This window comes from Haemaphysalis longicornis, unplaced genomic scaffold, assembly GCF_048455015.1.
Source record: "Haemaphysalis longicornis isolate Haplotype H1 unplaced genomic scaffold, Haemaphysalis longicornis Haplotype H1 scaffold_2, whole genome shotgun sequence".
Lineage (NCBI taxonomy): Eukaryota > Metazoa > Arthropoda > Arachnida > Ixodida > Ixodidae > Haemaphysalis > Haemaphysalis longicornis.
The window spans coordinates 9,438,091-9,451,057 of NW_027526295.1; the positions used below are offsets into that span (position 1 = coordinate 9,438,091).

General features: G+C 49.1%; 1 protein-coding gene across 1 annotated transcript in view; it reads left to right on the forward strand.

The window, feature by feature from the left end:
• Positions 1-1,676: 1,676 nt before the first annotated feature.
• LOC144168734 (dual oxidase maturation factor 1-like) overlaps positions 1,677-12,967 on the forward strand; it is a 408,321-nt gene continuing 397,030 nt past the window's right edge. Inside the window, exon 1 of the mRNA XM_077697681.1 lies at positions 1,677-2,182. Within this exon, the coding sequence (XP_077553807.1) occupies positions 2,015-2,182 (168 nt within the window). The 5' untranslated portion in view covers positions 1,677-2,014. The remainder of the gene's footprint in view (positions 2,183-12,967) is intronic.

Genomic DNA, 12,967 nt, shown 5'->3' on the forward strand with positions numbered 1-12,967 from the left:
CCTAAGAAGATAAAATGGCCGTGGAGCCGAAGAGCACAGTGTTGCCAGAACACTAAGCAATTTCGCATATGGCCTATTAGCCCCAATAGGAGCCAATAGGCCGCGGTAATCAAAGGGCGCTGTGGTGCTCTCGCGCTGTTGCTGATCGACCTACGCTGATTGATGCTTGGTGTCAGATGTTCGGTATTATTAGTGTAGCGTCGCCGTCATCATCGTCTTCATCAGCGCGATCATCACCATCCTCAACCAGCTCCCGCTCGGATGTCTTGGGTACTGGGGCTCCAACAGCGCGCTTTTGCCACTGGTCCACAGCCCTCGACACTTACATAAATGTGCGCTCAACCACTCTACGTCGTCGGCCTCCTACAATAGCAATACAATAGCAATGATTATTAGGGTGCAGTATAGTGTATTCAAGTGGATTCAGGGGAATAAAACTGGACTAGGATCTGATTTTGGTGCATAAAGTGGATTACAATTGATTAAGGTCGGTTATGATGGCTGATGGTAAACTAAGGTAGATTGAGAGAGATTAAGGTGAATAGGGCGGAACCAGGAATTAAGGTGGTTAAGGTGGGAATAGAGATTGGTTGATGTGGATTGCAATTGATAGATAAGTTGGATGAAGGTTGAATAAGGTATGCTGGACCTCGGTGGATTATGAAATATTGAGGTGAATTAATATGAGGTCATGTAGATTCGGGTCAACTATTGCGTAGGGTAACGTAGATTAGAATGATTTAGGATGAATAAAGAGCGTTAAAATTAATTACGCCCGGTAAAATCGCGTGGCCACTCTGACGACCGGCGTGGAGATATCTCTGAAAAGTGCTCGTCCCTATATTACGCCAGGTTTTTGTGCTCAAATCGCGTCCGCTGGCTGTAATGCCGGCTGTTTCGGTTGCTATTTTAGCGGTAGCCAGCCTTCAATAGATGTACAAATGGTTGTGTTGCTGGCTGCATGAAAGAATCGAGCTTTATCCCCAACTTTGTTCCAAATGCTCTTGCTTTAAACCTTCTGCGGAAAACCCCATTAGAGCTCGGGAAGGCCAAACTGGTGGTTCGACTGATACCGTGAAACCTCCAGAGCCACATATGCATGCGATACCTGATACCCTTTGCCTTGAACTGCGATATGATGAGCTGCCACCACCACATGAACTGCCGCCAACACAAGTGTTTTACTGCTTCCCCCTTCTCAATAATCACTGCCCCATGAGAAACAAAGTTATCCTTTTTAATAAGCCAAATCTAAGCGATTACGACATCCTTCGGGCAAAACGTGACCGCAAGGTCGGGCCTACGGCCGAAAGAAACTTTTTAGGTGTCGTTCCCTCACCCAATCCCTGCAGCTTTCAGATACCTCGGTCTGCATAAAACCGTTGACCGCAAGTCTAACACATTCTTGAATGTTTTTTGACTCGTGAGATGTCCACACAATGCAGCAGCGAGTGATGTGGAGTCCTTCGAAAGCGCAGTTTGCCGACCGGTGAGTCAGCCTCTAAGCAGTCAACATGTTTCGGCGTTGGGCATTGTAGGCCAAACGCTCTGTCGCAGCGGGCAGGCCACTCGACACCGGCAGCAGTTGGGTCGGCTGCCCGGTGAACAGCGAGGGCACCCGTCAGGGCGCTGGCAGCAGCTCGCGGGGTCGGGTACTGCGGCGGGGCGGGGCCTTGCCGGCGGGAGTAGGCCACGCGCGACAGGGAGCGTGCCGTCGCCGACACAGCCGCCGGAAGCCCCGTCCGTGGCGCTCAGTCAGTCGCCGGAGCCGGTTCCGGCCACTTTCGATTTCGCCCGCCGCCGTGTTGTCGGTCTCGGTGAGCGCTCCTGAGCGTGTGTTGTGTGCGCGCGCGCCTGTGCTCCCCCCTCCGGAAGGAACATGCGGCTCCCCATCGGGCCGGCCGGAACCCCGGTCTGAGGTCTCGCGTCCCTTTTCTTCGCCCGTCAGCTGGGCAGTTCGCGCGGTCGCAAGTGTGTGCCGGTGCGCGCTGTGCCCGTCCACTGGTCCGGCGCCATGCTCAAGGGATGGTTCGACGCCTTCCGCTCCGAGGGCGGGCCAACGCTCTACGCGCACGCCAACAGGACCGCGGTCACCGAGGATGTGCGGAATATCCTCATCTACGTCTGCTTCTCCACGCTCTTCATTGCCTTCGTCATCGTCTTCCCAGGAATACGCAAAGAGGTCAGTGTCCGCCGCAGGTGGCGCACATTTCTTCCATAGCGCTCGTCATTCGCCTCGCAAGCCGTCCGAGAGCAAATCTGGGGCTTTCCTCACGCCGTTCCAGTAACTATTGGGAGCGAGTGCGAAATATGGGTGTCGCTCGTAAAGACGCAAGAAAATTAACCCTACGCAAGGTACCCAGCGCACTGCCAGGTAGCGAGACTACGTTTAGATGCTCTTGTTATGCCCAAAGGATCAGATTATCGAAATGGCCCTTGTACCGTTCCTAACGTTCAAAGCAACACTTTGTCCTGATGGGATACTTCTTTACGTATTGTGCAACATTCCGTTAATGGGCTAGCTTGCCTGTGTCACGAACAGCCCAGGGAAGGAAGAAGGCCATGGAAAATGTACAGCAACGCTATGGAAGCAGTAAGTTATAATGTTGTTCAGTCTGACAATGATACCGCATCGCAATAACAATCAGATAAGTATTTCGGGAAAGTTATTATTCCAACCTCACTTTTATAGAAATATGCTTGAATTCGTTGTGACCAACGTGAAGGTTTTTATTCTTACAGACCAAACCAGTTGATGCATCATACTCACATACGAACACACACTCACGTACATGCATAAACAGATATATATATATATATATATATATATATATATATATATATATATATATATATATATATATATATATATATATATATATATATATATATAATAAGCATGCTGGCGATGGGGCCGAAGGCGTGGTGAACACAAAGTAAGAGACCTCGGTAACAGCAACAGCGGAGGGTTCAATTCGATGTTTCGAACGGTCCCCGTCCGAAACATATATATATATATATATATATATATATATATATATATATATATATATATATATAATGTGTGTATGTGCGAATAGACGAATGGGTACCAAACAACCTTCCTGACGTTTCGGCTTTGGACAAGCCTTCCTCAGAATAAAACCCAAGCGCACCAGCACAAGCTTATCAGGCGCCAAGGGCCAATGACTGCAAAAAGGATAAGAGGATAACATGTGCTGCGTCGTACGTAACAACAGCTGATAAATCTTTAAGAATGATGTGCGATGCAATATAAAAATAAAACAGGTTTTCATAGTGACATGTCACTCATGGCTGTAGCAAGCTAAAAAAAGGATTGTGAAGACAGGGTGCAGTACAACAAAACCAGCATGCAATTACAGTGCAGAGTAAATAGAGAGCAACTACAACATACGACCAATGTGTCACTATTAAACAATGTAAGATGGGGCCCGAGAAACTGATAGTGGAGTTTAAACATTAAAAATGTACAAGTGAAACTGCGGGTACGCGCGCATTCTCCTACACGAATGCCCATACACGAAGATGTATAATCAAGATATGAAGGTTCACACACACGACTATGAGTGTGCCAAAAAGGTGAGTGCGCCGATGTTTTCGTTTAAGCCTGATGTCATGGATTTTAATTTGTGAATAAGGCAAGAATTTCTGACTTCTCTATCATGGTGTGAACGTAAACCTGATTCAAGGATTGTCAATTTAATTTTATCAAATGAAGGGCCAGCTACGTTTATATGTTTGGATAAAGCCAGATTGGGAAGGGTAGTAATGTGTGACCTATGTTTGTTGAAGCGTAGTCTGAGAGCGTGGGCGGTCTGGCCAATATACTGAAGTCGGTATTGCGTGCACTGTAGCAGATAAATAGCATTTTCTGTGTCACAAGTGAAATGTCCTTTGATATTAAGCTTAAAAGTGGAAGCTGTACTAGTGGCTGTGGTGGTCGTCGTCATGTGGGGGCAAATTTGGCATCGTGCTTTTTGGCAGGGCTGACAGGCGATGTTAGATGGGCGATTGGCTTTAGATGAAGTGAAATCTGTTCGTGGTACGCCGATAGACTACGAGGGGCGGATGTGGAAAAACGCGTTGAAGTTTCTGGCTTTGCATGATAATATTATGGTTCATTTTAATAATCGAAGTAACTTTTGGAGCTGACGCCGAATAACGTAGAACCAGATTAGTAGTTGTTTGGGCAAGGGGCGGCCTGGTTGGGAGTAATAGGTCTTTCCGATCAAGTTTGCTAGTGCGTTTTACGGCGTCATCAATAAGCTTTGCCGTGTACTTCTGCTTTGTAAGGGAGTCACGGAGTACTGCACAGTTTTTGTTGAAGTCGGCCTCTTGCGAGCATAATCTTTTAAAGCAACTGCCTCACTTTAAGGTATGCTGAACTTGTTATGCTTTACGTGGCTGCTTTCAAAGTGTAAACACTGATGGCAATCTGTGGGCTTTCTGTAAAGCTTTGTAGTTAACTTTCCGTCATGCAATGACACGAATACATCAAGAAACTTGATTGTTTCAGCCGAATACATGTGGAAGAAAGAAATGAGTGGGTGGCAGTTGAAATCTGTGATGAATGAAAGAAGTTCTTGTTCGCCCTGTCGCCAAATCAGAAAACTATCGTCGATGAAGCGTTTGTAATAGAAAGGCTTAAGAGCACGTTTGTCCGGAAATGCGCTTTCCAGAGAGCACATAAAAATGTTAGCGTAGCTTGGTCCCACCCTGGTGCCTATTGACGTTCCTTTGATCTGAATGTAGCGCATATAATCAAATTCGAAGTTATTAAGATCTAGAATTGGTTTGAAGAACGTCGCCAGTGTTTCACTGTCGATGGGACTAGATTCGTGAAAGGCGTCGTACGTATCGGACGCCATCGCAGTGAGGGATATTGGTGTACACAGAAGCGACTTCCAAAGTGACGAGTAGTGATCCGGGCGGGACGCCAAGTTCAATAATATCACTCAAGAAATTTCCTGTGTTTTTTACAAACGAAGCTAACTTAGTTGGTATTTTGTTGATGGGCGAGTCCACATAAAAAGAGTTTTTCCGTGACCGTGCCGATGCCGGATACGATAGGACGACCTGGATTATTCTTCTTATGGGTTTTTGGCAATAAATAAAACCTACCGGCGACAGGACTAAGAGGGACATGTGATTTTACTGCATGACCTGCTATTTTGTTTCCTTCTGCCAAGGTTTGAAGGGTTTCCTTAATTAGAGTTTTAAACCGCTCTGTGGGATCATCATCGACACGCTTATAAAAAGAGCTGTCGGTCAATTGTCAGAGGGCTTCATTAACATAACCACTATTGCGCCTCCCTTATCGGCCTGCTAATTAACGATTTCACGTGGTGTCGCAAGACTTTTAAGAGCATTGGTTTCCTATGCGGAAGGGTTCTTCCGGTATGGGACCTGCTTTTTATAGATATCCAGTTACATTGTATATAGTATTTTACTTCATCGTCATCACCTGTGATCACCTGTAATCTGAATTTCCTTATTAGTGAAAGTATGTATCCAGGCTCTTCATTACAGTAAAAGAGGTGCGTTTTTGTGTATTGAAAAATCGGTATTGAAAAACGTTTAGGTGGCGGTATTACCAGACATCCCATTCGCGCTAGTGCACCAGCGATACGCTTTAGGGCAAAGACACTGCTTTCCGTTATTGCACGATGAAACAAAAAATTTTGTTTCTTTCCTTTTTGCTATTTCTTAATACTATGCACTTCGTGTAGATGCTATGGGTTTTGGTTTTTGTGCTGTTTTGGTTTTTATGCTGTTCAATTTTCCAACCGGCGTGTGCCGAGATATCCTTCTCCTGGCTGACCAGCACGCGTCGCCCGCCATTGGTGCGTGGTTGAGTGCAAAAGAGCGTAAGAACAGCGGTGGCTGTAGCAACTACGGAGCGGCGAAGTATTTTGTCAAAGCGGCGGAATTAACTGCTCCTGTGAGTTGTGACAAATAGGACCAAAGAACCGACCTGCACAGTATGCTCGCGCTGGTAGTTTCTTTTAACCGAAGAACTGTGTAAGCTCTTGGTTGCGCCGCTCATAAGCAGAACAAATAGCAAGAAAATGCCGGGCGCACGTGATCATGCCTCTCGTAAGAGCGCCCGGCGTCATCCAAATCGACCTTTAAGAACACTCTGCCCAGCGCTCGCTCGTGGCGTAATCTATCGCGTGCTCTTCTCTTCGCCAGTTCACTTGAGTTCGCGCCTAAAGTGGGCAGCACACAGCGGCTTACCCAGTAGACGCGGAGTTCGCTAAACCAGTTGCCGCCGGCTTTAACTTGTGCCAAACTCAGAGCCACCACGGCGGCGGCTGCACAACTCTACGACTCTGTGCCACGCATAGGGGATGGGGCTACCATAGAAGATCCGGGGGCCCAAAGAAGAAACGGCCTCTAAGGAAGCGCGCTGCGCTGCCACCCGAGAATGCAATCGGCGACGACGACCCGAGGCTCACCAGTGAGCGTTTGAGCAAACAGCGTCGCCGACCAAACTACCCCGGCTACCGAGTCATGGGAAACTTGCTGAAATCAAAGATCAAAGAGATTTGGTCTTCTGATGACGAACGCCGTTAAATGCACAGGTTACACGAATCTCAGTGACTTATATGGCGCTTGTCGAGTTTACATTACTGAGACGAGCACAGCTGTTGTGACATCAGGCTTGCAGTGTTGGACCAGATGGTTTAGATTTTTTTTTCTTTTCTGTCACATCCGAGTGGAAGTTCAACCATGCATCAAGCCGTTCTACATGGGGCGAATTTCGCCTGCGAATTCGGTGCTGCGACGCACACGTGCGGCAAAACTTTATTTTCCTATTTTCAGGACTGCGACAAATCACCAAACGCCAAGCAGCGTTCACAGGAGTTCGGCCGTTCTGAACATTTGGAAATGGGCCACAGCAACAAGGTTACAATATTTTTCCGCGCGAGCTGTGCCGCAGCCGCGAATTTTCAGGCGAAATCGCACCACGTAGAATGGGTTTCACACCAATACTTTGGGCATGTTTTCTCTCTGTGAAAAACGTGGCGGGCATGAATGATTTCCGAGCTCTCTTCTTAATAGTGCGAGACCCTTGAATGTATATCATGTTTCCGAAATCGCTCAATAACATGTATACGACGGAAGATGCGGTGTCCCATGTTGTTCCCCGAAGGCAACCACAACTCTTGACCGTTCTCACTCTCTTGATGACATGCCACGACCGCAGGCTGAGTGAAAATATCCAGCTGAGATTTTCGCGTCGGTTGGGGTGGAAAGCGCAAAATCAGGCCGACTGCACTATTCCGAGGCATGGACTGAGATGCGCCTCTAAAAGAAACATCGTGCATTTCTCAATTTGAAAACTGTGTTTAAGAAGGCACACCCGGAGACGGCAAGGCATGCCCTAGTAGTTGTCTGCCGACTCGTTTTTCCGATATCAAGAATGGTCCCTCGTTTCCTCGATGCACGAGCAGTGTCTGCAGGCGGCACCACCACTGCCCAGACGCCATCAATGCATGTGCGAGAAAAAAAAACTACGGTATACGGTGTCACGAGAACTGCAGAGCGGAAAATCGAAGATACCTCTCGGCACAGCTCCGTTTTCTCTGTTCGCCTTGACAATAAAAATGGCCCGGTATCAGCCCAATTCGGCACAAATGTCGTCGAAAGGCGACATTAGCCGCCTTTGCCACGTGAATACCTGTCCTCTTACCCGCCCCGCTCTTATGCTATTGCCATCCCTTTCAATCCTCCCGCTTTAAACACGGGGAATGTTTGCTGAAGTCAATTCAATTTTCTCGCCTCCAACTGCTCACGCCATCTACCGGAACCTTTTGTTACGGTTTCACTTGGAACACGGCCACGAGACCCAGGCTCGCGCGAGCTCTTGCATTTTTGTCTAAAATATTGTTTTCAACGCATATATTTTATCTACTATTGCAAATATCAAGCACACATTTGTTTCAATTAAGCTAACTCGCGCATTCCAGCTGCGCATTGTTTTGCCTCAAATAGGTGTCATTTTTTAGATGCAAAGCACCTCTTAGTCAACCCTCCGTCGTCCGGCGTCCGGCGTCCGCACCTCTTCTCCTCTCCACACCAGCTGTGATAACACCACTCTCTCCCCTCCTCTCCACACCACCTGTGCGCTACGCGCGCTGCTCCTCCTTCCCCCTCTCCATTCCAGCTGTCCAATCACGCGCATGCGCGCTGCTCCTGCTCTTCACTCCCTCTGCTCTGCAGATAAACCTGGTCCGCGCTCCGCTCAGTTGCTTCTTGAGTACTGCGACCCGCCGCGGTGGCTCAGTGGCTAAGGCGTTGCGCTGCTGAGCACGAGGTCGCGGGTTCGATTCCCGGCCGCGGCGGCCGCTTTTCTGATGGAGGCGAAAAGCAAAAATGCCCGTGTGTACGAGATTTCGGCGCACGATAAAGATCCCCAGGTGGTCAAAATTAATCCGGAGCCCTCCACTACGGCGCGCCTCATCGCCTGCGTTGCGTCGGCGCGTTAAACCCCACAATCAATCAATCAATCTTGAGTACTGCGCCGTCCGATGACTGGAAATGGACGCCAACGATTCCCTCAGCGAACTGGCTGGCACACCTTCAACTAGCGCCGGCCAGCACACTGTCAGAACCGCGAGCACCTCCGAAGACAAGGCTGCAGAGAGGAGAGCTCGCGACGCCGCACGTAAACGGCAGCGTCGAGCAGAGGAATCCTCGCTTCGAGAAAGAGAAGCCGCTCTGAAACGCCAGCTGATCCAGATTGCACGGCTTTGCATCCTTTCAGGGTTCCCACGTGGGAAGATGGTGTAATTTGTTTCTTTTTGGGGAACAATGTGGACAAGTTTGAAGCCCGTTGCCAGACTTAGCGTTTGGGAAAGGGTTTGCACACGTAAACATCTCGTTCATAGATGCTATAAACTTATGACCGGTTGGCTGCATCAAGGAACAGGCACGAAACTTTTAAGTAGCCCACGAAAGACTACAATTTTTCGAAAGGGCTGCCTTTGCTGGTATCGAATCCCCGTTGTTCCCGTGCTCAGCCGCGCGCAGACGACAAGGTCTTCACGACAACAAATTGTGTCGCAAGGCTTGTGTGTGTTTTGTTTCTTTTGCGTGTGTGTGAAGCACGACGAGCCTGTGTGCCCCAGCTGCACCTCGGGGGCAGCCCACAGTGGATTATGGCAAACATCGAGCATTACGCTGCGTAGTTACGCCCGCGATAGCTAGCCGTTTGGAGCAAGCGAACTGCTGCGTTCAGCATCACGTCGTTGTGTTACAATGGCTCGGCGGCGGCGGCGGCGGCGAGTGACCGCGCAACAGCTCTCCCGGCGGCGGCGGCGGCGGAGGTTCCCACCGGGTTGAAAGCGTGTCGGGCCGACGCAGCCCGGCGTTCTTGAGTGAAACCGTGACTTCCTTGACACACATTCGTCCACACGGCGGCGATGATAGTAGCGTCATCTTGTTTTATCCCGCCTCTTTAGCCTAACAACCCGCCGGCGCTCGCTTGTGCGGCAGTGGCTCAAGAAGGCCTTGCTGCGCGCCGTCACGTGCGCGTTCGCCGTCAGCGCCTTCCCCCGCCGTGAGCACATTTCTCGCTTGCAACGCACCCGCTTCTGAGAGCCCGAGGTTTTTGAATTCCCCGCCGTCCGATATCCCTGGCAGTCTACGAATCCTTTTACCGATAAGTTGAACAGCAGAGGCGCAGCAGGGAAAAAAATTCGCTCTAGATTACGATACTCCCTAGTGCGATATTTGGGCGCAACAGCAGCGCGTTGAGGCAGCACTCACTCGTGGGTTTTCTCGACGGCAGCGATGATGAGCCTCTACGTCGGAATTGCGAAGTGCGTCTCAGGAAAAGACCGCGAACTGCGTCTTCAGCGAACGCACATCATAGTCACGCGCACGCCCCCCGCACGTTTTCGCCAAGCTTCGCGCCGTCGAGCGCCTCGCGCGGGCACAACATTCCGCCCCCTCCACCGCACACTTTCGGAGAGCGCTGGCTCGCGCCGACACGGCGAACTGCCCTCCCTTACCAATTTCGTGGCACTCTCCTCCTTTGCTTTCTTTGATCGTTCGATTTTTCTTTCACTCGTCGCTCTTGTCATCGTTCACTCGTTTACGACGGCGACGGGGCTCAGACCACAGACGGCCGCCAAAGGGCTGCGCCCTAAAAAATTCTTCTGGCACTAAAGCCTGCTTACGTGCTGCCAAGGCGAAAGCATTATAGCGTCGCCTGGAGATGTTTATCATCTACTTTCTCACTGCTGCATCATGTTAGTGCCTCTTTCTTCGGTTTATTTCGTCTACACTGCAGTGCACAACAAACTAGTACGCTCATTCGCAGAATTGCAAACAAGAACTCAGGCATGAAAGAAGTCAACGTCCTCCGACTTGTTCCAGCGTTTGTGATCAGCAGAATCACGTGCGCAGTACCATATTTAAAGCTAACCAAGGACGAGAAGGACAAGCCAGACGCGCTCCTCAAAAAAGCACCAAACTTCCTTTACGACTTCGCATATGTGCGTCCACGGAGAAGCTCATGTAGCTTGGAGTCTCCAAAACCACAGAGGAGGTGATCGAGGCGGCAAGAATTGCAGAGCACCAATGTCAACCAAGACAGGCAGACTTATCCTGAGCAAGCTCTCTATCCCCTATGAAGTCACAGCTGACTTGCAAGAGGATATTCCCTCGGGCATCAGAAACAAAAATTGGCTGCTTATCTGCTCCTTTCGTTGCAAATGTCGTCAAAAGACGATAGTCTTTGTAGACATTTGCCAAGGAAATGCCCCCCTCTGCTTTCCCGCTCCCCTCTCATGCTGTTCCTGTTCCGTCGCGCTCATCCCAAGGTAAACACACTAAAGGTTTGCTCAAGGCGATTTGAATTTACTGCGTTCCACTGCTACAGGCGGGGTTCCTCGATGCCAGTGCTGCAGTACGGCGGAGACGCGCGGGAATCGATGCGGCCGACTTCAAGGTTTATAGAACCGCGTTGCCATGCTCCACGTGCGTTTCAAGCAGAACGTGAAACCTAGCTGCTGGAACCTTTCTTTGCTGTTGCCGCGTGATTTCTTATATGCCGCCAGGAGGTGGCGCTTTGCTGCAGTAGATGTAGAATATCAATTTATATCGAAATACCAAGCATCCAGGAATTTTTTAATAAAGGAACACTGTAAATATCCCCTGTGTACTAGTTTCCTGTCCTATATTTCCGTAATGTCTCGTTCTTGTTCAACAAAGTTGACAAGTATGAACATATAAATCGGGCTTAAACGTTTACATTTGGCTGCTAGTATATAAGACTATTGCGCAGCAAGCATTTTACTTCGACTGGGTGGCTGAATCGAGTTACAGACAGAGAGACATACAGACAGACCAAAATTTCTGGGTTTAAGTAGCCCAAGATAGACTATTGCGTGTAATATCCGAATCCTCCCTCCCCTTCCGAAGAACATGAACCCACCGTTTCATGAGGATAGGCGACAGAGCAGGCCCGAAGCGCTTCAGAGGAACTGCGGAGGCCAGTGGGATGCACTGTGCGGTGCGGTGCGATCATAAGTTTGTAGCGCTAGTCGGTGAAGATATGAATATTCATTCATTGGGATTTTATGTTTAAAAAATGCCAGACCGTGTTCACCTGGCAAGAGGTTCCTGATCTGTACAAAATGCGTCGTTTGTAAAACCTGAAAGCATTCTGGACTTTTTTCTTGCTGTTGTTCCCTGCACATAAATACAGTAATGCAAGTATGAATACACCTTTCCATAATACAGCAATTGTTGTAACCATAGGGACAAAGTAGACCAAAATCTGCTGAGAATTCCAGTGGTTTACGAAATTTTTGTATGCAAGTAATCATAGCGTCTGGACAAGTGTAAATATTCGAAAAAATAAATGCCCCGAAATTTCGGTGATGTCACTTAATTTATTTTTCCTCCGCACATAGTAATTTCCCATCACTGTAAAAATTGCTTTAGAACGAAAGCTATACAACCCTGTGTCTCGCAAGGTCATTCATCGCGTCGCAATGACCTTGAGCGGTCACGGCAGAAGTGTGGCTCGTGTAACGTCACGCCACGTGATCCGCTCCGAAGAGGCGTTGCAGCTGCTCTCGCTGGGAGCCCCGCCGCTGCGTTACCACGTGACAAGGCGAGGCGTTAACGCCTGCTTCACCAGTGCCTCGTCCTTCAGTCTCACCATGGAAGGCGCGACGGCTAGGCCGCCTGTGCATTCACTGCAGCGCAAGCGACCGGCTGAATTGATTGATTGGAGTGTTTAACGCGCCCACGCAACGCAGGCGATGAGGCGCGCCGCAGTGGAGGGCTCCGGATTAATTTTGACCACCTGGGGATCTTTATCGTGCGCCCAAATGTCGTACACACGGGCGTTTTTGCTTTTCGCCTCCATCAAAAAAGCGGCCGTCGTCGCGGCCGGGAATCGAACCCGCGATCTCGTGCTCAGAAGCGCAAGACCGGCTGAATCGACTGATCCGGTAGATATAGCTAGACGGCAGACTTGGAAATGTCAAGCGAAGGCAGTACAGCCTTAGGGTCCCTTTGCTGCGGTGCTGAACTGCCGTAGCAAAAGGACCATGAGGCATCTTCTTCAGCATTCAAGAAACACAGAGAAAGTCTGTCAGATCTGAAATAAAGTTCAAATTTCGTGGAGCACTGTATGCATAGTCTTTGCAAAACGAAGTCAAACAGACCTTTCGGTCGTCGTGATAACTTCGATGGGATCGGTAAAGCCTGACCCATTTTCTTTTCTCTGAATAGGATGTCGCTTGTTTTGTCTAGTTCCAGGTAAGTTAATTTGACTACAACCAAAAGGAAAGTTATTTCATGCACCTAGAAACATGATTTACTACTTTAGGGACAGCAGCTCCATAAAAGAATATATCGGTAACGTCAACGTAATGCCCTGTGTCGGGTTCCTGGTACTGTTACTACAGTGTCATTGAATCAT